General features: G+C 38.9%; 1 protein-coding gene across 7 annotated transcripts in view; it reads left to right on the forward strand.

Annotated features, from left to right (window-relative positions):
* The window catches only part of BCAS3 (BCAS3 microtubule associated cell migration factor), a 451,757-nt gene that overhangs the window by 395,209 nt on the left and 28,688 nt on the right, over positions 1-27,860 (forward strand). For 5 of the 7 annotated variants that reach the window (XM_067538144.1, XM_067538137.1, XM_067538139.1 and 2 more), the window contains one exon: positions 23,591-23,758. In XM_067538144.1, the coding sequence (XP_067394245.1) occupies positions 23,591-23,758 (168 nt within the window). Of the gene's footprint in view, positions 1-23,590; positions 23,806-27,860 lie in introns of all 7 variants that reach the window. The other 2 variants (XM_067538140.1, XM_067538141.1) reach the window with 1 other exon arrangement.

Genomic DNA, 27,860 nt, shown 5'->3' on the forward strand with positions numbered 1-27,860 from the left:
CTCTTTCCTAAAATGTAAAATATGGTAGTTGGAGCCAGATTTTATCTCATTTGAAAATAAAAGAAGGTTCCTTTCCTACTAATTTTTTTCAGAGTCCTAGGTTTAGAATTGTCATGAAACGCTGCCCAAGCTGCTAACCGCGGTATTATAATAAACTTTGTATTATCTGCATTTTTCTATTTGAATTATAACAGTTTTAATGGTTATCGTCATAAAATGAGTTAAGAACATAACCTGAGGCGTTTTCTTTAATGTGAGTTATTTTTCATCTCTTTCCGTACTCGAAGTCCCTTCCTTTAAACATTGCGCCATTGAACTTTGTGTGTGTTAAACCTACATGGGTCCTGCCCCGGCATTGCTGTCCTGGAAACAGGCCTTGCTGAACTCCCAGCTCACTGGTTCGCAAAGCAAACTTCAGCCTTGTACTATTTACCTTGGCAAGTACCCGACCAGATTGATGATCTGTAAAGTGGATTTGTTATTTGGCTGTTTTCTTTGGCAGCTCTTAAAAGCAGTTTGCTGATTACAGTCCCAGATGTCATTGCATACATTACTGTTCACTATAAGTTTCTTTTAAAGTTTTAGTTTCAGCTACAAATACTATTAAGCTTTTTGCACCTCTCTGTCTTTAACCCATGGCTATTGAATATCAAGAGCAGACAGCCTTGATTTCCTTATGTTTCCCTACTATTATCTTGGTTGGTCTTCTCCAGCAACTCTGACAGCCAGGAGGCTTTCCAACAAATTCCATACTGTGTCTGTGTAACGCACAGGCCCTTTGAAATCAGTGACATACTGTCTCACTTTTCTAATAGTAGGTAACCTTGAAACTTGACTTACTGTCTTTGTAAGTTCTCACATTTAAAATGGCCAAATAGATAAAGCAGTGGTGCTGAAAACATGAGCAGTATCATTAATTGAAGCCAGTATTACTCAATATTCCTATTTGTTACTACCAGAGGGAGAGGTACCATGTCTTCAAAGCTCAACTTTTTGTGTGTTATATACAGTATCCCTAGACTATTAACTTGTGTACTAAGAGTTTTTCAAACCTGAGAAGTAGTTTTGTATATTGACAAGATACGGATCCAGAATTCAATTTGTTTCTAACTAAGAACTTTGGTTGTGATGGTACCAAATACCTCCCTACCCTCCTACTGGAAATTCTGCTTGTTACAAAGCCGTATGTTCTGTCCTGTCCCTGGGGGTGTCAACATTGCTGCGGTTTTCTCTCCACTAGTACAGACACAATGCTACCTGGGCCACTTAGTGTCTCCCTTCTTTGTTCTAACTTCCCGCAAGACGCCAAGCTTTGTGTGCAGTAGGATTAAGGTCTAGAGATACCTGTATGTTTTGGCTCCCTGGTGCCTCAATATAAATTTTCCCTCCTGATGTACAATGAAAGACATAAAAACCTTCACTTTCTATTTGTTATTTACCTAACTGCAAGCATTACAGGAACTGCTTCTAAAAGAAACAACACAGAACAAGTCTCAGTGCAGCGCTGAGTACGTTCCATGGTCTGATTTGGACAAGTGGTTCTTTAGCACTGGATTCAAACAGTTAAAGCTTTGTTGGTGGACAAGAGCAGCTTTTAGGGGGCTGAGAGGTGGGGGGGGGGACTTTCAGCTTTGAAATATTGAAACTGAAGAAGCTAATTCACTTTAAGTAAGTTTATGTTTTGAGGGGAGGATTGTCATTGTAGTATTTTTGGCCACTGCTCCAAAATTCCTCTAACCCTTTTCTATAATAAGTAAATTGAGCAGATTAAAGACACATTACACTGCCAAATGGTTTTTCTGAACTGTGCAAAACTACCCACGGTGACATTTTTTTTCCTGTGGAAAAGATTGTGGGGGTTTTGTGAGCTGCTATGCTGCTTTTAGCACTTCCTGTTTTATTGTGTTTGAAGTATCTTTGTGGTGACCTGTCGGGGTACGATTCTTCCATATGGAAATGTTTCTTCAACTTTTTAATCATTTCTTTTTAAAAAAAAAAAAGATTTTCAATCCGATTTGCAGATGTCTCTGGTTTTGTTTGTAGAGAGCCACTCCAACTCACTACGGTATTCTGGAAATATGAGTCACAATCAAATGTTCATACAAAGTTTCAAAGAGGGCATCCAGATATTTGTCTGGTTAATTGTGTCTGATACAGTTAAAGTGGGTGTTTACTAGAGGTCCATTCACTGTATGTTTAATGTTTTTCATTTCCAGGAAAGGAGAAGTTTCTCTGACTAAGTACATTTAAAGTCTTAGGATGAAATCCTGGCTCCATTTAAGTCAATGGCTAAACTCCTATTGATTTCATTGGAGCCAGCATTTTTACCATTAGGGGCAAACTCATCCCTGGTGTAGCTTCACTGAAGTCAGTGAAATTAGAATAAGGACCAGTTTTGCCCTTTCTCTCTTCCTGGAGAAATTTTTTTTGGTATTTACATTTGAAAGACTAATGAGATGCATGTTTATTTTAAAATCCACAGAACCAAATTCTGCATTCATTTAAACCAATGTAAATCTTCATTACAGTTACCTTGGATTTACAGTGTTGTAACTGACAGCAGAATTTGGAACAGAGTATTCACATTATAGCTACATCCTGTTTCCTATTAGTTTTGACATCAACATCTGACTTTCAGATTTCTTCTTCTTTGGGTTTAATTACTCCATCGGTATATTCAAGAGACAACTTGGGATCTCTTTGCAATAGTTTACCCTTGCTTAGGTTGCGAGGCCAAAAGGCATCTGTATTAACAGCCCTGAACCAGCACATATATTTTGGTTGGTGGAATACAGTGTGTCATTATACAAACAGCTGGTGTTGTCTATCAAATGTGTCCAAGACTTTCTTCCTGGATCATATCCTCAACATTTTAACCATAAGAAAACTGTCATTGACAGTATTTTTGAGCCCACATGTGAATACCACATGTTGAGGTTTCATGTCTGCAGTTTCACTCCTAATTAAGTGTGGATATAAGTACTGGGTACCTTGTTGCTCTTAGCAACTCGCCACAAACATCTAGTTTCCACTTCCTTTGTCCTGAATCTGTTATTTATATGAGAGTGGTAGGTGGACTTGGTTGTTTTAAGTCTGTGGGATTATCATATTTCTGGATGCCACATTTGGCCTAAAGTCCTTGAGAAATGTGCTCTATCAGCTGTTGTTAGAGTGGTATGGGTAAAATTCCCTCCTGTCCAGAGGTCTAGCCCAAGGACTATGCACAACTAAAGTGCTGCTCTAAGCCCTCCAAATGGGACTTCAGTGGTATGTAGGCTTTGTGCGGCTCTCTGCACAGAGGTGAATTTCACCGTTTGTGAATAGTGGCATTTCCAGTTTGGTTTAGGCCATTGTAAGGCACGCAGGTCTATGTGAGTGTCGACATTAAGTATCAGCTTTCATTTGCTTTATTTCTAATAAATCAATGCTTTTAAAAGCAGCTCTGAATAATTCGGTTTTTGAGATTTGTTAGAGCAACATGACCTTTAACATAATGCTCCAGAAAGACCCGGGGTAACAGGTTTGCAATATCTTACGGAGGTCAGAAGACCATAACAGGCTTTGAGGAAGTGTGAGAATGAGAGATGTGCGAATTTTGTAAGTGAAAAGGCAATAGACTATAATTCATGTCCAGGGAAGTAGCTAGGCCTCACCGACTTGAGAAACCATAAGTAAGCCCTGACCATTAGCTCAGATGAGGAGGTTGAAGCAGCTGTAGTGGAGTCATCTCCTGTTGTTCCCCTGCTTTTGCCTGCTTGGAAGAAATGTATGGACTTGTGGTTAAAGATGGATATGGTGAAGAAACGGTCCACTGGAGAGAGACCCTAAAAGGGGACTATAGGTTGACACTGACTACACTTGAGCAGAATAGGACAGTGCATTTGGGGTGCAAGATCTGTGACCCCCTGATTTTGCTCAGATCTCTAGGGCAGTCCTGTGGGACATTCCCAACTAGGATTGCAATCTTAAAAGATTGGGTATGTGAGGAATGTGTGCTCCTTCCTGGGTCATCATGATAACAACTTGACAGCTGACACCCCTGCCTCTCCTGGGCCGGTTTCAAGGAAAGAGGTGACAAAGACCAGCCAGCTGACCAGATGGCGATGCCCTCTAGTATGAGGTGCTGAACCGCAAAACATCGCCTGGGTCCCCCAGACTGCAGTGCCTGGATGATTCTGAAGCTCCACAGAGTAAACCAAAGGGTCTTAAGTTTTTCTCTTGTGAACTCTTTTCTAAGGTAATTGTGGGAACACTTGCACTTAGCTAATTTAATTTTCCTAATTGTGGGAGTGCTGGTAAGGGACTTACCAACTGAAATTCTAACAAGTCTTACCCCAGCTCACAAGGTATCAGTCTGGGTCTGTAAAGTGCTAGCGTAAACCATGCTGCCCATAAGGGAAATCATGAGCTGCTAATCCCACTGTATTGAAGGTAGAAGGGTTAGCTGACAGGGAGGAAACTGAGCAAGTCATCCAATTAGTGATTCTCTAAAGCAAACTAGTAACACTTCTAGGGTTAGGAAGGCAGCTACTTCCCCCTTTAAGAGTCCAAGGGTAATGTGTGTAAAAAGATTAATTTTGTAGTATGTTGGTGTGATGATTTGGTTGTTGATTGTGTTGATGCAGCATTTTGATCAGTTGATTTCAGTCTGTTTTCTTAAGTTATTGATTCCAGTTTATGGTACTGTTAATTACTTGATGAATTCATCTAATTTCCATTGTAACCTCCGTTTCATTATAGCATGGTTTTAGGGTTTTAGGGAAGTATAATAAATTAGGTAGCTTTATATTTGCTTGTTTATGCTGTCAATAAAAATTCATATATTGTACCTGCACTGGTTTCCTTTCATCAACTAGCTAGATGGGCCATACCACCTACACAGGTGTATGAGGGCCATTGACTTGCTTCTAAATTGAACCTCATTATTACTATAGCATTTGTCTTTACTCCTATAACTATTAAAACAGTTTTTCTACTTCTGTTCAAGCCTTTGATATTTTGATTCACATAAAAAATTAAGGACTTCCAGGCATTGTGATTTGACAGTGGGCTTCTTTGAAAGACAGCTTGTGTTTTAGTTGATGGGCACAAAACAGATTATTTTATGGATAGAAAAACTGAGGCACTGGGGGAATGTCTACACTGCAAAAAAAAACCCCTCCAAGTCTCAGAGCCCAGGTCTACAGATTCAGTCTTGTGGGCTCATGCTCTGGCTCTAAAAATAGCAGCATAGACGTTCCTGCTTGGGCTGGAGTTCAGGCTCTGAGACCCAACCCCTTTCTCTGGATTTCAAAGCCTGAGTGGGAACATGTACCCTTCTATTTTGAGTGCCGTAGCATGAGCCTGCAAACCCAAGTCTGTAGGTCTGAGATCTTAGACTCTCTGCCACGGGTTTGGTTTTTTGGTTGTTTGTTTGTTTTTTTGTAGCGTAGCCATGCCCAGAAGAGTGTTCAAATGACTTTACCTGAGGTGTCACAATGAGTCAGGGGGAGTGAGAAATAGAAGTTGAGTTATTTTACTACATTCAGTAATATTCAGAGATGGCTGGTGGGCAACAATTTTACCTTGAATGGTAATGGAATCGTTTGGATGTTTGGATTGTGCTCAACAGTGGTTGCCAGGTATAACTTCTTCAGATATTTTTGTTGAATAATGCTTTCCTTGATTCAGTTAACAAATGTCAATATTTAGATGCGAGTTTAAAGTCTCACCTGACCTTCAGAATTGAGAATGAATAATTACTAGTGGACTTGTAGCTGTATAACAAAACAGGACTTTCCCCCGCTTCCTAGGCTGTGTTTCCCTAGGGGACAAGTTGTTTCTAGCTCAGTGACAATTCTCTGGTTTAAATATTTCAACTAAAGCAATTTGTAGCTCTCATCTCCCATCTTTTATGGCTTCCTTATAAACAGAAAATGGATTTCTTAAATAGCTTCTGGCAAAACTGTGCCCAAACGAGCACAGTTCTCAATAACGTAGCCAGTGTTTTAGTTGCAGAAGCACAGTAGTCAATTCTCTGTGAGGTCTAAGGTGCCAAGATGTTAGTTCTTTAACCTGAGGTAATATGTTGTTTTTCTGCTCAGCTGAGCCCGAGATTTAATAGGCCTTAGACATCTTCATTTTCACCTCACACTTTGAATGCAATTTAATTAATTCTTACATAATTACAGAGATGATAATCAGCTTCCTTACAAAGAGTAGTATTTGTGCGTTTCCAGTATGCTTGCAGATCTTTTCCTAAGATCACTTATGATACAGAGCTCTGTAACACCCTACACAGGCTGAAAATGTGCTAAAGAAAGCACTTACCGTTGACATAGACACATCTTTCATAGATTCAGAGTTGGCAACAAGCTGTCCTTAAATCCCCTTCTCACACACCACTTCCTATACTTTCCCTCTTGGTATTTTGTTTCCTACCTTTTGGAGATTGTTGAAACATAAGCATTTAAGTATGCCCAATTCTTTTCAGAGCAAGAAGATCTGATCTATGGTATCAAATCTTCACAACAACTGCACTCCTTATTTGGGATGCCATTGCCTGACAGCTCAAAAGTCAGCACTTCCTGGCATCTTGCAGAAGGCTTTTTTATAAAGTATAAAAATGGTGTTATGATCTATGTTCCCAAAGCCTGCCTCAAGTCATCAATGGACATGACTTGAGTAGGCAAAAGGGCTACATTGTCATTTTCCTTGTTACTTTGAATATGGTCTGATATACCCTTTGAACCCTTTCTCCATATCTAAGAGATTGTCTACATGGGGATATCCTGGAAATTTAATCCGAATTAACTAAAGGTGTGAATTTGAAGTGAATTAGCTAAACTGCATTCAACTCCTAGGTGAACACCCTCATTCAGAATTAAAGTAGCCTTTATTTGGTTTAGCTTAATTTTATACTAAACTAAATTATGGTCACTTTAATTCTGAATGAGGGTCTTTACACAGGGGTTGAATGTGGTGTAACTAATCCACTTCAAATTCACATCTTTAGTTAATGTCATCTTAAGGTATCAAATGTTGCACTGGTTGGGCTAAGAGGACTTACTACTTCTGTCTTTATCTGATAGTATAAAATGTCTATTTGACTAATAGGAATATGTCTGTATTCACTGATTTAGAGGTCATTCTCTGTTCTTCGACACAAGCTCTGTTCATCATACAGAATGCTTGGTTCTCTCAGTTGCTGTTTGCCATTTTGCCTTCTGTGCCTCATCAAATGTCCCACTTCCTCCTCCTTGCCTTTCTTTAAATGAGTCTCCAGCTGAGGAGACTGGTTTACTTGGAATTGGCAAATACTTTACTTCACTTTCAAGATATTTTTTATTCTTTTGTGGTTCGCTACTGAAATGATTGGTCTGTGTTTAAATAGGCTATCTCTCTGTTCCAGAAAAGTGCTATATTTGTTCCAGGTATCCCAGCACAGAATTTCTTTCCATATTGATCTTTCAGCAGAACATTAAAATATTTGGCAAATGTCTGGTTGCATTCTTTGCTGCGATCCAGGTTTTGAAGAGATTCCCCTTGGATAGCTTCCACTTTTTAGCTTGCTTGCTGCAGGAAATATTTTTCCTTATTTTTACAGAATTCTTATAGCCGTGACATAATAATTGATGTTAAGCTTTCTGACTATATCCAACGTAGCCAAGTATCCAACACCCATTTGATGAGAGCTACAGACTTGGTATCATTAGAAACAAGAATCCAAAGTAGCCAAGTATCCAACACCCATTTGATCTGGTCTACAGACTTGATATCGTTAGAAACAAGAATTTTCCTGCCTGTACCTTGTTCCAAGTGTACTTGTAGACATCTTTGTGTTGGACCATGATGCTGCTTATTGGTAAGACCATTAATATAGAAAGTTTGAATAATGGGTTCTTCAGCAGCTCAATAGATCATCACTCTACTACCCAGAACAAGACAATCCAAAACCCTGGCAGGGTCCAATCTCACCCAAGAAGGACTAATATTCCACTTCAAAATTTTGGGCTGTTCTGAACAACTGAGGTCTATATTCTGCTTGTACCTGAGTTTTATTTTCTTGCCTAGACAAATTTCTTTTCCACCCCAAATCTACCAGGAGCTTCTGATTAACCCCACAGTTGTAAATTCAAAGCAATTTAATTCTACTGTAAAACAGTCATCAATGATTTTTTTAAAAGACAGATTTTGGTGTATATACACCTTTACTTTTTACTGAATTCCAACTCAACCAAACATGTTTGGCATCTCTCAACCACCAGCTAATTCTTTCCATCCAGAATAATAAATTCCATGTTCTGATTCTCACATGTTGGATATAGGTTTTCATTATCAATGTTGTTTTTTCTCAGAATGTGCTGAAGATTTTCCTTACCGTTTTGGCATGGAAGCTGGTATCTCTTCTTTTGACTCCTGAGAATTAGTAGCCAGTTTACCCTCTTAAAACATCTACAAGATCTGACTTCAGTAGCATACCTATCGTCAAAAGTGACAGAAGAACTGCAGCTATGATAATCCATTTTGTCCTAGAAAGGAGCATGGCTATAATCATGCCATTTACATAGATTCAGTTAGTCATCTTCCCAGCTAAACTGTTAAGCCAGGGTTGCGACTTTGGTTTCATTGCCTCGTTGCTCATGGGAGAACACCTGATTGGCATCAACACACAAATCATGGATTTAATTGGAAAAGAAAAACATACAGTAATTATAACAACCCCCATCTTGTGGTTTCGGTTTATGTAAGATTAATAGATGTTTGAAATTATATATTAATAATGCACAAAAACTTTTAAAAGATCGTAAGACGTTTCTCTTCTTTGAAATACTCATTACTACACATGGCATACACATCATCTCTCCTTGTTTGATTTCTTGAGAAGTTTATTTTTCTAAATGATATGGACAAGTTAATTCGAAATACATATGTGTTTAAAGATAGTGAGCCAGATCATCAGCTGGTAAATTGGCATGTACTTTACATGAATTGAGGAACTGGCATACAGTAGTAGGGTTTTTCTGAGGATTGTAGTCTAAGTGTATAGACAGGAAAGCTATAGGATAAGGTAAGGCAGTAATGCAAGAAGCTTACAGGCCTCAAAGCCTGTAAAATAATAGCTTAGCCAAATTGAGCATAAGGGCTAAGAAGCCGTAGCATAAGGCGTTAACTATGAGTTACTTTAGATAATAACATATCACAAGATAGAATGCTGTAATAAACAAGTATGAAATTGCTGATAGCTAACTGCTGAATGCCAGTTGTTATTAGCCTAGCTTTGGGTGTTTTAGGATGAGAACATGAGTAGATGTTCAACCACAATAATGCCATGATAACCAGTTGATGTGTATTCTAATAAACTTGAGGTAAATGATGTAATAATTTTTGAGAAGAGAGGATCCCAACGTTGTTTGGATGAGGAAGATTAGATATGGACAGAGGACTATGGACATCCTTATGAATGTTCATGGTGGCCATAGAACCCTATAACAGGTCTAGCCATGGCCTATGTTGTTGGGATCTTTTTGGCATGCCAGAGATAGGACTACTCGTGGATCACCTGTCTCCTCGGTTATTGGTCTCCACAAGAGATGGTGTGAGTATGCAGATGCTCACACGGAGAACATCTTGACCATTTTCTATTACCTACTCTGCTGAGTTGGAGTGTTTGTGATTTTGCTATTTGTGCTGGTAAAAATATTACAGAGGTCAAAGGGACTTTCCTAAATGTGAGTGTCTCTCTCATGTACCTCAGAGTTCTCATTCCGATAACCCTAATAATTCTGGGTCTGATCCTGAGGTAAAAACCTGCCAAACTACAGAACGTTACATTGGGAATTCTAATCAATGGATCAGGTAACAAGATTTTGGGTCAGATCCACACCTGGTGTGAATCAGCATTGTTCTATTGGAGTCAAAGGAACTGTGCCAATATACATGAGCTGAAGATCTGACCATTTAACTTTCCTCTAGGTTTTTTTATTATTTATTTATTCATTTTTGCTTAAGCTGTAAACTAATGTTCATCTACCTTTTCATAAAAATCTTTTGCACACTGTCCTTATTTTTACCGTGTAATCTGATGAGAGAAGACAGCAGAAATTCACACATGATGATGTTAAAACAATGAATTACAATTGGAATATGTACTTGTAAAAATAAAGAACTGTAAGTACACTTTCTTAGTAATCTTTTATACTTCCCTCCCACCTTAGTCACTGAGTAGCATTTGTCAGGTAAAAAATGATAGAAATATTTAAGTGGGAAACACAATCTCTGTATATGTTTTTTTAATTCACATTCATTCTTTGATATTTAACCATAAAGAAAGAACCCTTTTCTCCTAATCCCAGTTTGCATTTGGAGTTGTTATCCCAAATTACCCAGTGCAAACATGAGGCATGTAGAAGGGTAAATCTCCTGCCCTTTGAGTAGAGTCTTTTCTAAGGATGAGAATGAGATGAGTTAAATGACTGAAAGCCGTAGGCCAAGACATGCCAGCTGCAATAATTTTTTCACTCAATCATCTCACCTTGCAATGCCACTCTGCCTTATACAGCCACCAGATGTCTGATGAATAATATAAGTGACAAGGGCAAAACCTCTTGAATATATTCAGAGGAAAACTTCAGACAGTGAGGATTGGTCTGTTGGCTCAAGACCAGCTGGGTCTTGCTTATGCTCTCTATACCACACATAGTTGGAATGAAATACCCTGTTAGATATGATATGGTAGGAAATAGGTGCTTGATCCTGCAGGTTGCTGAGCACTCTGGACCCAATCCAGCAACCACTTAAGCACACACTTAACTTTAAGCATATGTTTAAAATAAAATATGTGCTTAAATTCTTGGCTGAATTAGAGCTAAAGTGCTTATACATTGCAGTATCAAACCCTAGATTAGGGATTACGTCCTCCGATGGTATAACTCTGCACTTACCTCCAGTGCCTTCAGGATCTGTACAAAGGATCTGCACAGTTTATCTTTCCTAGTCTGGAAAGCTTGCAAGGAAAAGTTTTTTTAATTTTGTGTAAATAAAAAAGAAAAGTTCACCTTTCACTGGTTAGACAGCCATTTCACTGGTTGTCCAAGTGAGCGCCTAGAATCGCAGGTGCACTGAATGTCTAGGAAGATCAGGTATTGCACATAAGCAGTCTATGTTTAAGCTAAGGATTTCATTATAGACAGTGTTGTCTAGTGGTTGGAGAGCAAGACTAGAAGATTTTGATTCCAATCTTGACTCTATCAGTAACTTGCTCCATGACCTTGGGAAAGTCACTTTAGCCTTTTTGTGGGCCGGATCCTCAGCTGGTGTAAATGGGCAAGCTCCATTTACTTCAGTGCCACTTGTCTATTTATGCTAACTGAGCATCTGGCCTTGTGTCTGTAAAACAGAGGTAATAATACCTACCCATTTCACTGATGTGTTGAAGCTTAATAAACAGGCTAGTTTCCAATACCCTTACTGTGGTTGAATAGCACCTTCTTCCATTGACTCCAGCTGAACTACTTTTTGATGTGTTACTATATTTCTACTTTAGCATCAGAATCTGTCTCTTAATGTTTGTGAAGCACTTTAAGATACTTATTTGGAAGTTGTTGTTATAAGAGGCCAGGTGAAGATTAGTAGATACTTTCCTATCAAAATGACATATTAATACAATAAGGTTTGCTACAGAAGGTGTCATAAGAAAGCTGTTATTTCTCCATGGTTTCCTTAAGAAAAATAATTTTACAGCATATGTTTAGGGTAAGAAATTTTAGAATTAACATGAAAATCTTTGCTATAACTGGCTAAAGATATGCTAATTTCTGTTAAGCAAATGAAAACACCCAAAGTGCCCCAAACTCTAGTGATGGTAGTATGTCATGATGAATGACATTTACTCCAGGAAATGGCTGTTCAAGTTGAATACAACTACAGTAGCATAGATAGTGCAGAGGGAGAAGGGGCCACTCTTATGACCGTTGCCATAATTAGAGAGACAAGATGGGTGAGGTAATATGTTTTATTGGACCAACTTTTGTTGGTGAGAAAGACAAGCTTTCAGGCTATGCAGTGCTCTTCTTCAGGTCTGGGAAATGTACAGTACAAAAATGTCACAGCTAAATACAAGATCAAGTAGATAGTTTAGCATATAAGTAGTTAGCACATATTCCAAGGGAGCATTCAAGGTGAAGTAGTCATAGAACAAAAAAGGGAAGTAATTGGGTTACAGATTGTTATTATAAGACATAAATCCAGTGTCTTTATTAAGCCATAATTTTTAGTGTCAAGCAAAGTTATGAATTTAAGCTTGTCTTTTGAAAGTGTTGTGCAGGTTTCCTTTGAGGATGAGGACTTATAGGTCAGATACAGAGTGATAGCTTTGTGAAAAGTGTTCACCCATAGGTAATATGGTGTTTTATCATTTTCTTTTATGAGTTCATTTGAGAGCATAGTGATTGTCTTGTTTCACCCACATAGTTGTTATTGCGGCATTTAGTGTATTGGATGGGGTATGCCACAGGTTGTGATAGGCATGTATAGGACCCGTGGATCTTGAAAGGTGTGTTGTAGGGGGTGCTGGTCATTGCAGCAGTGGAGATATGTCTGCAGGTTTTGGTCCACTTGTAGTTGGTGTGTCCTGGTCTGTGGGGAGCTTGTTTCTGATGATGAGCTTGGAGAGTTGAGGGAGGGGGTATTTAAAGGCCAGAAGAGGGGGTTCAGGAAAGATTTCTTTCAGGGTGTTGTTGTAATTAGCATTCTTATATAGCAGTTGCTTTCACAGGCTCAAACCCTGAGGTTGTGTTATATGCTCTGGCCGAGGCAGTAGGGGGAGATAAAACTCATCCCTAATTACACATCTCTTCTTGTCCCCTTTCAAATGCACACTAACTGCATAGTATTTGCAAGTTAGATTTATTTATCCTGTGTACAAGCACTTTTTAGACAGTAGGTTGGAAATGAAACATACATTATCTCATGGTGAAGCAAGACCAATACATTATAAACTAGGAATCCTGAGTGAGATTAGTGGATGCACTTTTAAGAAAATGTTTTGGTTTCTATTTATATGTCAGCTGGGCTGTGAAATGTTTCATCTCGAAAAGGTGATATCATGCACTAGAGCAGTGATACTCAGATCTCAGGGGTTCAGGAGCCAAATTTGTGATCAACATTACCCAGAAGAGCCACAGTAGTATGAATTCATTGTTTCATTTACTCTCTCTCTATATATAGATAGATAGATAGATAGATAATTCTCACAGCAAAATGATTGACCGAATATTCCACAACTGGTTAATAACATAGTAAAAGCATCTTGATTGGTTAATAACTTAGATTGGTTAAATATTAAATCACACAGTGTTTTAATATCATGTACTACAAAGAGCCACAGGAGAAACATTAAAGACCCACTTGCGACTCCCGAGTCTCAGTCCGAGTATCACTGCACTAGAGACTTTTCTATCCCTATAGTGCAAAAAATATTAGTTTCATTGTTAGCTGATTGCTACTGATATAAACCAACAATCACAGTTCTCCTGGGTAGATGCCTGCTTGTGTAGTTCCTTCTTCTCTTGTAATTGGAGCAAATTCCAAAATGCCAGACCCTCTCTTAGCTGGTCAGAAACCGTTTCTTTTGTTCTTCTTGTTTATGAACATCTTTGCCTATGAACACTATATATAACAACTTCGCCTGTTTTTCCAGGGATAAATTCACTACTCTGTATAATGTAATTGAAACATGTTAATGATGCTTAACTATTGTTTTGTCTCTGCACCATATGCAAAATTCATCCCTGGTGTAACTCCGTTGAGGTCATTCTCTAACTCGGAAGCTTTCTTATTAGTATTATGGGAGCGTTTAGGAGCCCTAGTAATGGCCCAGGACCCTGCTGTGCTAGGTGCTGTACAAACACAGAACAAAAAGACAGTCCCGCATCTGGCCCTAATTCAACAAAGCACGTACACACGTGCTTAATTTCATCGAGACAACACTTGCACAGTCACAGTCTTTGTTGCAGAATTGCAAAGTATTCTTGGATCCTGTGCTAGGGAATTGCATTTTCCATTTTAAAATTAGATAAATGTTTTATTAACATTAAAATTTCACTCCACAGCACAGAAAAGCTGAAGGTTCAGCAATCTGTTTTACTCTCCTTTACAAACCGAATGGCACTAAAAAGTATTTTAGTAGCAAAGTTGTAACATGGAGTCTTCACGGAGAAGAAATTCTGATTTTGCTATATGGCTTATAGTGGGAATCAGGGTGGAGAAATATACAGGATGGTAGAGAAAGCTAAATCTAACTGCAAAGATAGGGCTATGGTCTCCCAGTTAGATACAAAAGGCTGTAAACCATGTTCCAGAATCTTGAGTTCAAATTTGCAAACTCATTATGTACATTACATGCTATATTTCTATTACACAAGAGTGAGTATCCTGTTACAGTTTGAGGGATATATTAAAATGTAGCACTGCTCCAATGTTTTTTCAACATTTCTTAAATTCAAATAAAGCACAATCAAAATCAAATTCCTTGGCTCAGACAGTTCCCACTAATTCTCAAGCAATGTGACAAATCCACGCTTGTGTCTCTAAGTGTAATATAAGATCTCAGTTAACCAAAAAACCTGGTGAATTGTCAGATATTTCCTTACCTCTAGGTAAATGTGATCCCTTTCTAATCCATTACATGTCCTTTGTACATATATATGTGGACTTGCACTCACTAGAGGGTTGATAATGAGCATGATAAATCCTGCTTTTTTCTTAACTAAAGTAAGACAACATGTTGTTTAGTTACCGGCAATAGAGTTCACATTTCTTTAGATAAGATATGCCTCCCAGTCCTTTTTGAATAAATTAAGAAACTAATAATAAAATAACGGGCATATAAATTCAATAGAAAATAGTATATTGTCTCTTAGTAGTAGTCTTATCCTCTCCACTAAACAGCAGCGTCCTAATTCTGCACACACCTTATGCAAGTTGTCCCATTGAAGTCAATAGCACTACTCACTAAGTGTGTCTTAGATTTGGGCATCACAAAATGTAAGAGTGAGTTCTATTCACATTAGGTGTAAGGCAAAATAAAAACTGATCTAAAATTCTTGGTTGAGTTTTTCATGGGAGTGAATTGAGTGTTTAAATACCCCAATCAACTTGGAAAATCTCAACCTTTTCCTTAATTTAGCTTTAACCAAATCTTTCGTGAGGTGGTAAAGTTTTGGGAAACTTTATTTTAAAATAATCCTTTGCCCCTAAATTTTCTAATTTTAGCCAGCACTAAGCAAGAAAGTATTTCCAACCCTGCACAAACTAAAAAGTGCTGGAGATCTTGCAAGAAGGGTACTGCTTGTGAAATTTTCAGACCGAAGAGATTCAGAGACCATCAAATCTCTGAAATCTGACAGTCTTTGAGGCTTTGTGCTTACATGAACAGTCATTTTTCTAACTTCAACATTGAATTGTGACCAGGAGGCATGTAAACTACAAGTATTTACAGGTTAGGGGGAGCCAGGGACCCATTAGAAAAAAAAAGCCCAAGTAGCATTCTGGGCCAGATCCTAAATTGGTGTAGCTCCATTGACTTCTGTGGATCTGTGATTATTTATACCGGTGAAGATCTGGCCCATTCTCTCTTCCGCTCTCTCGTCTCTTCAGCTATTTTCAATTACCATAGATCACTGCCTCTAACTTTAATTGAAAATGGATAAAGGATTGGAAACCACCTAATAAAGAAAAAATAGGCCTTTGTGCATCAGCACTGCCTCATTTGCATAATGTGTCTTGTTCCCCTCTCGTGGCTGGTTGCATATAGAAAGTAAGGGCTTGTGTACACAGAGTAGCGAATTGCACAGGAGGTGTGTGATTTTAAAAGTGCACCAACATGTTGCGCAGTAAATGGCCTGTGTAGACCCTGCTGGTGGAAACTAAAAGTTCCCTAGCACTACGTGAATATGCACTAGGGAACTTTCCCTTGGCATCGGCAGGGAGAGTTCATGCGGGTCAGTGAATACAAAACATATTGGTGCATGTTAGAAATCACACCCTTCTAGTGCGTGTTGCTGCTCCATGTACACAAGCCATAAGAGCCTCCTGCTGCAACTAGCTAATGGGATTACTCTTTTAGACAAGCTGGCAGAGGCCTGTACTTTTGGTTCTGAAGATCTGAAGTTCAGTCTCCGCTGACTATCTGAGGATTGTTGCGTTTACATTTTATATTTGAAGTTGTTAAACCACCTGGCTTCCTTCGCTCTTTGTCCAGATTTCCAGCCTTGAGAAGGAAGGAGTTTGAAGTTGGACACCCCATAAAGGAAACACCTCAGTTGCTCTAAGAGCAGCTTAGCTGGCATCTTTTATTAGACCCTATCAGCTGTGTGACTTTGCTCAGCTTTCACCAATCTAGGACTCGTTATCCTATGCAACAAGGCATGGGTTCCTCATTTGGTAGTTAGGTGGCGTTACCACCAGTGTTGTGTGAAACTGCTGTTTGGTGGCATATAGCAGAACTGCAGAGAGCATTTGAGGCAAAGGCGGCTTTTAATAAATACATTTAATCGTTTATATTTTGACCTTAACCCAGACATACTCAGACATAAAAAGCTGCGAGTTGAAAATGTACTTTGTCAAGGCTTCTTTGGCTGATAGTGTGGTAAAGCAGAGCAGCCTTGCTCTGAGGAAATGCAGATCCTTTAGAAAGGAGAGTAAAAGGTCAAAACTAATCCAAAAGGACAAGCAGTGTATGTCTGTGTGTATATTGGGTTTCACATCTGAAATCCAGTCATGATAAATCTGATGGCTTTAGAAACATCTACTTTGATTAATGAAAACATAGTTCTCATAGACCATGGGTTTCATACTTCAAAGTTCTCCTGGATTTAGAACCTTAGGTTTTGCTTATTCATATAACATGCAGGAAACTATTTTTAAATGACTGGGGGGGGGGGTGTTTTAAAAATTGCAAGCATTTCAACATTAGTGCTGCAGACAGGCTGGGTAATCAGGAGCAAAATTAACAACCAGCACACACTTTATTATGCATTTTACATTAAGGTTTGCATTCTTTCCTCTGTATTTGTTTTTCCTTGAAAAGATTTATGTATTTATAAAAATATTTGACTGCTTCAGCTCTGAGAATTGCAGTTTCATTCACATTTGAAACCTGGGACAATCTCCATGATATCTGGTTATTTCACAGGCTAGTGTTCCAAATCATCTGCAGCACTTATCTAAGACCAGATCCTTAACCCCATTTCACAAAGCTTGAGTAAATGGGCTTTGTGTAAGGGTTCTCTGTCAGAGGAAGGTGAGATGGAACCTGAGTATCAGCAGAATTTATCACATAGCCACTGCTGTGGTCTGTGGTCTTTAATATCCACAGCCCCTGGACTCTCCATCAAGGAAGTGTTTTGGGCAATGGAAGCGCATGATCTCCAAAGCACAGTGGGCACAAATCCGTATGCATTGCTCCTGCCTGGACTGCTTCCTCCCCTGGGCCATGGAACCACTCTGTTTCCTCAGTGTTTTAGGCCCCTCTGTGACCCCATGGGGGCCAGATTTTACTTTTGATCACGCACAGTCACTCTCTCTCATAACTTGTTCTTCTCTTGTTTATAATGAAACAAAAAGCACTTCCATAGTCGGCAGAAGAGGAGTCAAGGTGAGCAGCCTTCGTCTCCCAGGATTTCAAAAGGATTTGAGGGTGCACAGCACCCAGTATGCTTGGGCCCATAGACAATAAAATATACATTAATTAATTGGCAGGATACAGCAATGGTGAGTGATGTCCTGTTTATAGCATTACAGTGAACAATTCTGGAGAAAGAATGGGGAAGGGAAAGAGGATGGATAAATGGACTTACCTTCATATGTAGCCGTTTGTGCAACCATTTCCAAAGCTGATCGTTAACACTTAAGCCTTGAGTTATTAAAAACATGCAGAGGGTGAATTGTTTCTGGAGTTCATCACACAGAAGTCGCAGCACACATACCGTATATGAATTAGATGGAAATATGTCAAACATACACCAGATAGAATCGACGTAGCATGCAGCAGAACATGGTTACACATACAGAAGTCAAATCTACAGCAGGTTGGAGAAGACGCCATTTCCTAACAGTGGAATTTGGACAGATCCCTGTTCAAGTAAGAACTAAATGCTGCTGCTTTGTGACAGTCCCGTGGAGTAGCAGAATTATAGCATGGAAGTGAACTGGCAAACGCTGTAGGAAAGTTCAACTACTGCTATTTAAATGTTATAATTTGCCCCTTTACTTTGGACAGGGAGTTTCCATCCACCCCTGTGGGGTTCTCTCCTTTTTTTTCAGTTGTACTAACACCTTTTTGATGCTTACATTTTGGTCACCAATATTTCCAGTCCAGAGTGGGTCAGGTCTCCCTTCAGAGCCCATCCATGCTTCTTAATCAGCCAGAGAAGGTAGTTGTGCAGTGATGCGAAGCACTTCCTCTCTGCAGGCACTGTCTCAATAACACTTCCAGACTTTGCCATCTCCAGTAGAGTCAAACTCATGTCTCTCTCATGGGAGGGATGCATCTTTTCTTGATTAAAACTGGAGTGTCATTTCCTTTCCTATTTACTCTATTATTTTTGCTTGTGTGTGTGTTGCAAAAAGCAACATGACGCTCCGAACTGTCAAACCATTTAATAGAACCATTACTATATTTTTGGATAATATATTATTTCTGATTTACTGTTCCTCAGAAGACAGGAAATGGAGCTACTTGATTTCATATTTTAACCAAAGCCATCCTTAGAGGTTTAATGAAAAAAAATTCCTCTAGCTTTTGAAAGATATAGCTGACCAATTTTGACTTAAAAAATAGCATACTAGAAACATTACAATATTTGAAAACATTTTTTTAAGCACCAGGTTTTTTTCAGAAAATAAAATAAGCTGGCCCGATTTTCTTGGTCTTTGGTTGGTGTAGCTAACTGGGAAAATAAAGAAGGTTTCCAAGGACTTGGGTTTTTTCCCTGCTGTGGAGTTTAATTTAATTTGTCTTTTATATTAAAATCCTGAAACAATTGTAATATTAAAGAAAAATCATGCAATATAAGCAAGGTGATTTGATTTAAATAATTAGGGAAACCTAGGCTGTTAATAAAGATGGAGAATTGTTAAGCAAAAGACAGAGGGCCTGATTCTGATTTCAATTACACTAGTATAAATAAGGAGTTACTCCTTGTGTAAAGCCTGCATCAGTGGAGTTACACAAAGGTAAGACTAGTATAAGAAGAGAATTAGGCCCACAGAAGAAATTGTCTTCATAGGTGCCTATGTATTAGAATCCGTATGAATTGTATGTGCTTATCTGAGGACAGAATTCTCCATAATGTGTTTCGACATTGCAAAGATAAACATATTAGAATTGCAAAGCAAAGCTTCTTACTAGAGATGAACCCAAGCTGAAATGCTTGAGAATCTTGATATTCAAGTGAAGGTATTTAGCTGAAACATGTATCTATATTCTTTTTTGATTCTACGGCGAAAGAGTTACTCCTGGTAATAGATTTTATTATAAAAATACGTTAGATTTTTATTATAATGGTTTTCCTTTTCTTTGTTTAATAAAACATATCATATGCTACAGAAGTATGGAAAGGCTTCAGTATGAGCCCATCTTTAGTACATAAGGAGAGAGGTGAACTTGCTGTTCATGTCAAAGATGTCTGTCCATAGGGTGAAATTCTGACTCCATTGAAGGGAAGTTTTGCTATTTACTTCAATGAGACCAGGATTTCACCCATAAACTTTTGTGGCTAAAATGGTACCTGATTTTCTTCTCTCTTAGGTTGTTCCTAAATTAACTTCTTCAACGAGATGAAAACTGGTTCATCAACAGAAAAAAGATGTTACTAGGTTAATATAGCAGAAGAGCTTGATTTCACACATCATGGTCTTATTTTTGTCGTTGTCAGTACAGTTTCAGCAGTTTGTCGGTAAACACATCCTTCATGTTCATCCAGTCTGCTCTCTGTCAAATGTTTTGTAATCCGTTTAATTGGCACCATGCTTTCCCTAACCTTATCGGTATTGCCATTATCTTCTGGCTGTATTTCATGGATTCTGAGCGCAGAATAACGTATTAAGTCTTATTCTTAAAACATAATCTGCCCAGTGATTGAGAAATTTGATGAGCTATCTATTCAAATACTGGAACTTCTGGTATGAGTACTGAAAAGGGGAAATTGGAGCAAAAAATAAAATGTAAAAGTAAATCAATTTCATAACTAACAAGGATATGATTAGCTGTTATCAGTTTAGATTGAATACCATGAGCTTTCTTGACCCACTAATAATGGTGTGTACAAAAGGCAAAGAACACCAAAACTCTTCGGAAATAACCAGCCTGTCAGTGATTTCATACACTTCACAAAACTGTTATTCAAAGTGTAAAAATATCCTGGTCTTAATTCTGCAATTAGAGAATTATTTCCCTTTGATAAGACTATTGTCTACTAATGCAATGCCAAGGAATAATTGAAGATATGGGACAACTAATCTTAGTCTTCCTGAAGAAATTCAGGATTAATTTTTTACTGTGAAGACAGGCAGAACTGCTGATTTTGGTTTACCAATACAAAATAACCCAGGTGGTTTAGTCTTCGGTTCCATTTTATCTGCCCCACCAAAGATCAGAGAGGAGTGAGTTTGTGAATTGTATAAATGGTAGCAGTTATGGCTCATCTTTACTCCTTCCTCCGTTATGACACCTAGAAATACAGTGCCTGGTGCTGTGTAAATATGATAAATGGGTGGATATAAAGATGGATGGATGGATTTTTTTGGTAATAGATTATGATCATCTGAGACTCACATATTCTGTAGTCCTGTTAGTTCTTTGCAGTGTGATTGTGTGTTGTTCAGGTGTAGAGCCAGCTTAATAAATCAGTGTTATGTAATAAAGTAAGACGACGTTTGGAAAGCCCAGTATGCCAGGCAGAGATTATCTCCCAGCATGAAGTCCCCTTTCAGCCCCACTCAGTGCTATTCAAAGATAGACCCAAACCTGATTATCAGACTCTCGTTGTGGTGGGTGAATTGTAGCTAGATGCCCTGACATTAAATTTATTACCAGACATGTACACATAATGTGGAAAAGGAGTGAAAAGGGAGGAAAAGATAACGTTGGAACTTCACAGGCCTTTCAGTTTATTTTACAAGAAAGCATTCTATGCAGTTAATCCCTGTAACCTGCATTTACATTAACACTTGCACCGCACACGTTGCTGCTAAGAACTTTTGGCAGCTCTCGGCCCCTGATTGTGGAGGTAATGCTACACTTGTCTCCTTTGCTCTCACTCAAGTATCTCTGGAACTAGAAAGGGGCACTCTCTGAAGTTTCTAGTTGTGCACGTATGCAGTTGTCTTGGCAGAGCTTCAAAAACCATTTGCTTTATTATTCATATGTCTGCTCATAGGGGCAGAAATTGTTTAGTTTCTTGCTTTCAGAATAAGAGCTGACACTAATAAAGAAGAGATCTTTCATTATCATTCTCCAGCTCAATGGGGAAAACCTGTGGGAGTTTCTGAAAGTCCTCTCTGTGCCATATTATTTTTGCATTCAGTAATAAAAGTCCCAAAATGATTATCGGGTATTTGTATGGCTCTAACAAAAGTTACTGAAGTCGGTGGGGGATTGACAGAGTAGAAGCTGAGTGAGAGCCTCAGGATTTGGCCCCGAAAAGCAACATAAGGAACATTCTGAAAAGAAAAATTAAAAAAAAAAAAGTCAAATACGGCTATTTCATATATAGTTAGGGAAGCTGGCAACATGGAAGTGATGCATAGTTCTGAAAATAGGGGATCTTTCCCCGCCTCGCTGCATTTTCTCTAAGGGGACTTTATAGTGCTTCCTTAAAAAACAAACTAGAAGGCTGGAGAAGCCATATAAATCCAAAGGCCAATTCAAAACTGAAATATATGGTAATCGTTCCTATAGGTTCAACCTGGGATTCATCCAAAGTTCAAGTGCATGTGTCACACAAGAGCCACGTTCCCATTCTGTAGAGGTCCATTGCAGTGTTGATGGTTTTCTAGTGCCAGGAATCTACTCTGCAGCCAGGCAAAGAGATAAATCAAAGTTGTATGCGCTGATGAAATTCAGGAGCCAGAAGTCACCATTGCAGCCCATATAAATCCCTGAATGCCATCCCCAGTGCTTTTGTCCATGCTATTAGAGTTCAGAATTATCTGCCCCTCTTTGCTGATGTATGGATTAACTGACTCCCCGAGTGTTTACTAACGGTTATCACCCAGTACTTTGGACGTTATCAGAGGAAGGGACGCCTGCCGCAGGGCTTGGTCTCTCACCCTTTCTATTACCACCTGTCATTGGCAGAGAGTGTGCTGTGAAGCTGTACAGTCACAGTGTACAAGTGTAGATAGTTTCTGACGGCTGATCAAAGGGGAGAACCAAAGGCCTGATAACAAGGACGTGTTTCATGTACTTTTAACTTTGAGAAACGTTGGCATTTGCATTTTTTCCCCTCCATAGGCTGGCAGAAACCTAGGCACAATAAATGCTGCATATTTGGTTTCCTAATAGTTCCTAAATGGTATGTGCTTGAAGCAACAAAGCATAACTGTAATCTTGTTCCAAGTGGGAATGATTTAAAGTAAGCCTTCACAGAAGACTTGCTGTATAATAAAGTAGAATAATTTTAATTTGTACTTTGAAGTGATCTTGGATTCAGAATCTAATCTTTGCATTCAGCAGAACATCATGTACTATTTTGAATTAGGAAAGTTAAGGAATTAGTTTAAGTATCTTTTCTGGAGACAGTATTGTTGCACTCTGTCACAACAGCCAGCATCTCCATTATTGCGTCACTGATAAAAGGGGCACCGTTTAGGTCTATTTGGCCTCAAAATGACATTTCTGTAGAAACACACTCACACAGAAACATAGACCAATAGAAGTGCTTTTTTGTTCCACTGGAAATATTTTTTTAAAATAGAATTAACATTGTCCTCTACCCCCCAAATCAGTGTTCAAAGCCCAAACTCCACAATATTGTGCTGGTGCATGAAAACATGAAAATGAAATTGACTAGAAATTTTGACTGTTAGCAAAGAGGAAATGACTAGTTTATTTTCATTGTCCGAAATAAGAGGAATGCAAAAAGTTCCACAAATACACAGTAAAAGAAACATCAGAGTTTAAAAAAATTTTCATTTTAAATTGTCTAAGATATTATTAGTGATTTTTTTTAAAATAAATGCTCTCACTTATACCGGATTCACACCAGTCTAATTAATTAACTTCATTGGAGTTACTCCTGTTCACACTAGTGTGAATTTAGAATCAGGCAGGCCCATGATTTTTAAACTAACAGTTTTGCTTTTAAATGATCAAAGAAGGCTACTAGTTTGGGCTGTAACTACTCATTCCTGCTCCCTGTGTATATTTTAAAAATCAGTATTTTAATTAATATGCCAAAATGTATCTTTCAGATACATTGTTAACCCAGAATGTAAACAGTTCTTCCTTTTTTGTGAATTATTGCTATGTTAACATGGTATAGGTATGGAGGAAGATTAGTTCTGGATCTACACTAGTCAACAAGCATTTCCCATTTGTTTGTTAAAGGTGCCTTTGATCGGAGTGTGACCCTGCTGGAAGTCTGTGGAAGTTGGCCTGAGAGCTTTGGTCTCCGTCATATGTCTTCCATTGAGCACACCGAAGAGGGCCTTCGGGAACGGCTGGCTGATGCAATGTCTGAGTCGCCCAGCAGGGACCTAGTAGGATCAGGAACAGGTACAAAGAAGAAGTGTGATCAGAGATCACATACGTCTCACCCAATGGTGATTTTTTTTTAACTCGTTAAAATTTTGCTTCCCTCTTTCTCAGCAAACTGCAGACATGACATCTCTGATTTTACATGGCTTTTGTGAGTGTCTTCCCCAACCATGGGAGCAATCTTTTAGAAAGAGTAATATTGGCAGATCACATACATACAGAATCTTGCCATCTTCAAAATGACATGAAGAGAAATATTCACATTTTAGGCTTTTTTCTGTATTGCTCTGGTGACGTGGGCCCAAAGAGTTGAGCTCCCTGATGCTTCTTGCAAACTGCTACTCTTGCAGACAGTGATCAAAACAACATTCAAATTAGGCTCTGTCTGTGTAATTATCTATTCTCTGTAAAACCACTATAAAGTGCTGGTTCTGTAATCCAAATTAATCCATCTTCATCACTGTCCATTACATTGATAAATTACACAGTGTATTTACATAAATGGAATAGCACTTCAGAGATTACACTGCTCACAGAGACAGGAATCACTCAGAAATGTTATCGCTTAGGGTAATTGTGGGTTTTATTTCTGTTGTTAATTCTGAATTGTTTTAAAAATACCCTCTACTAAAAGGACCATATCTGTCTATGATCCATGCACTATTGGTGTTGTACCAGCAGCTAATATCCATGGTATCTTCTAATATCAGATGCCCACTCATTTCTCACCATGTCCTCATTTTGGCGAGTTGCCTGGGAAGAAAAAAAAAAAAGAGCTATAACAGTAACATCTGAACATACCAACATATTGACATTATGTAAGACCTTGTAGATTTGAAACTGTCTTTTCTTTCTGCGATGTCCCTCAGGTATTCCTGGGGATTCCCCATTCTACTGACCTCCCATTAGTCCTGGTTATTATTGATCCAGCTGTAGGGGACTGAAAGGGACTCCCCTCAGTGCTGGCCCTTAATTTGCAGTGGAGTCACCGTTGAGCAACATAAGATACTCCACCCTCGTCATGCCACCGGCGGGCTACCAGTTCCTGCTCTCTCAAGGAAGAAGAGTCTGGGAATGGGAAACTTGGGCCTTGTCCATTTCACTTCAAATAAATATAACTTGCTTGGTCCAGAAGCAACCTTTACATCCCACACTTGTAATCTTTGACCTGTTTGGAACCTCTCCGTTTTTACCCACTGCTGCTGAATGAAGATGAAATTAAAGTGGTGATCTAAGCACCAGATCTGAGTTATAATTTCAGCTCTGGTACTTACTCCTGTTGTTGCCTTGGGCGAGTCATGTAATATTCCTTTGGCTCAGTTCCCTCATCTGTAAGATAAGGATAACAATACCTCACAGAGTTCCTGTGGCGCTTAATCCGCTAACATTTGCAAAATGCTGTACAAATGGAAAACACTCTAAAAAAGCTTTATTTATTTTGGTACTTATCGATACCAGCTACAATTTACTTTGGAAGGGCAGCTTCCATATAAAATGATGGGTCAACGTTACCCCCTGCTGTGCATTTTACAACCTTCTCAAAGAGTAGTGGGTTTTGTAGGATGATACTTGCTGTGAAAGCTAAAGCAATCTAGAGATGCTGGGTTAAGGTGACTAGTAACACTGCAGTTTGTGGGAGCTGGCTCCTATCCTTCAGCTAGACCTTACACACACCTTAAGTACCCTTACAAATACTGGGCCAGACCCTCCTGCACGGCTACTTTGTACCACATCACCAGTTTAATGTGGCCTTAAAGTTACTTTAAGTATCCGAAGAAAGATCCACCCCAGTTTAAGGAGAAGCCTCTTGTGGTTTCCAGTCAACATAGGAACTCTTACACCACTCAATCTTCCTGCTGCCAGCAGAGCAGGGAAAAGGAGGAATGGCCAGAGAAAATGGGGCACCATTGGGATATCCTGGCACTATGCTAATGCTCAACTGTGTTTTCGCTGCCTTCTGGCTGATACTGCAAATAGCCCTCAATCTGCTGCAGGACTGAGAGAGTCAAGTGGTGAGCTTCAAGCCACTTCTGCACACACCTCCTTGCCCTGCACACTTTCCAGCTCAATCACACTCCAGCATCTGGCCGATTAGCTTTAGCAGGAGCTGCAAGAGTTCTGGATCCAGTACCCGGAAAGAGTTTTTTTCTAAAAAAAAAAGAATCTTCTAATATTAGAAAACTTCTGTTCTGGAAACAGGAATGTTTTGTGGTTAAGGGTAATTCCCCCAAAGAAGTTGGAATTTCCCCTTTAGAAGCTGATGTCTGTTCTTTAGATATTTGTAAGTGCACCCAGAGATTCTGATGGCTGCATATTATAAATGAGGAAATAAGAAAGAAACATAGAGGTTATGTTTTCTTTCGGTTCCACAAGGTGCAACCCCATTAATTGCAATGGGTGTTTCACTGGGGCTTAGACTGTTACAACAAAGATGAAATTTAGGCCCACAGTATTTAGCACATAAAGGGTCTATAAGGGTGAAAACAAAGGTGAACAATTTTCAGAGGAAAGCCATCGCTAAATTAAAAGTCTTCCAAACAGACCATTCTCTCCTCTTCTTTCCCCCATGCATGTACATCTTTCATACAGGTAATCTTTCTACAGTGTAGTATATACCACCCAAAAGCATAAACTGTAGGTATTGGTGTGGAGCAGTGGGTAACACTGGCATAACCTGTGAGTTGCATGCTTATTAGCCCCTACCCTGTTGTTGTTTGTTGTTATGCTCGTGCCGTTTTTCTGCTTATCATTGGGCTCTGTTTTAGTCAGTTCCACAATTTCTTCTCAGGAACTGGGATTCTAGGCTCAAATCCTGGCAAGTATTGGCTTAATGCAGGACTTAAAACTGATTCCTAAGGCTCTGAACTTCTATGTGCACCCCATCCCCTATCAACTCTTGAACTCAGTCTCCCCCTTTCATGAGTTCCACATTACCTGATGGTCATATAAATATCCTGTCCTACTTTGTTGAGATGTGGAAGATCTACTTGCCCAGGGAATCAACCAGCATCAGTAACATGGGGTAGTTTTTCTCAGACAGACTGGCAACCAGCCATTTGCCAAACAGCTGCGTATCACGTTAAAGTGTTAGCAGCTATATACTGGTTAGGAAATAGAAAAAGATAAATTGAGGGTATCACCCCAGATCAAAAAGAGAAGTGTCCTTATTGGCTCCTAGTAAGTAGGATTATTTTAACCCCCCCAAAAGCTACCACATCTTGACAGTCTTTGGCTGAATTAACCATTTGTCTCTTTTAAAAAAACACACAAACTTTTAGCATGGCCCTTGCTTCTTAGAACTCCTGTCTGCCCAGTCAGCTGGATGAAATGATAGTAAAGACATCTGGGTTGAGGAACACCATAAATTTGCTCCCTCTCTCCACAATTAGTTTCTATATTGCTACTGACTCCAAATACAGTATTTATAGTTCTGCCTTGGACCCAAAATGATATAATTTATAATTCCCATCTCTAATTATCCTAAAAGTGGCTTATTTTGACTTAAAGTGTTGCCTGGCTTTAATCCTTGTTTATGCTTCTTGAATACATTGCAGACATAATGTTTAAAAGCATTTTAAAGACATTTACTAAAACACGAAAATTTATGTGAACTTCAGCGTAAAAGAATAAAAACTACTAGCACTGAATTGGAACACATGCTCTGTGCTTAGAGCTCAAAACTGTTGGATGGACAGAAGAATAAATGGACAATGGAATGGACAGGGAGACATTATCAAGTGCTCAATTGGCTCTGACATGCACTTAATGGCAAGAGATAAATAGATTCTTTTAATGCCTTAACAGTTAGGACATAGTTGGCATGTAGATTTGTATGGTAATCAGGATTGATACCTATTATAGTAGAGATGAAACACATACTTGTAGTCCATTTTTTGCAATAAATATTAACTAATTAATTCTTTGTTTCTTACCTACTCTATTACTTTGAAACGCTGCTGTAGCAATGTGATATTTTCTCAGTAGGCCTAGTTACACATTAATCAGCACAGATATTGGTTGCATTGGAACCACCAGACTGGAGGACACACTAGAAATGTGGGGAACAATCCTGCATTGGCAAGGAGATGGACTATCTGACCTAAGAGTTCTTTTCCATTGC

Source organism: Emydura macquarii, unplaced genomic scaffold (genome assembly GCF_026122565.2).
Source record: "Emydura macquarii macquarii isolate MOO-44397 ecotype Brisbane River unplaced genomic scaffold, CSIRO-AGI_Emac_v2 contig_450, whole genome shotgun sequence".
Taxonomy (NCBI): Eukaryota; Metazoa; Chordata; order Testudines; family Chelidae; genus Emydura; species Emydura macquarii.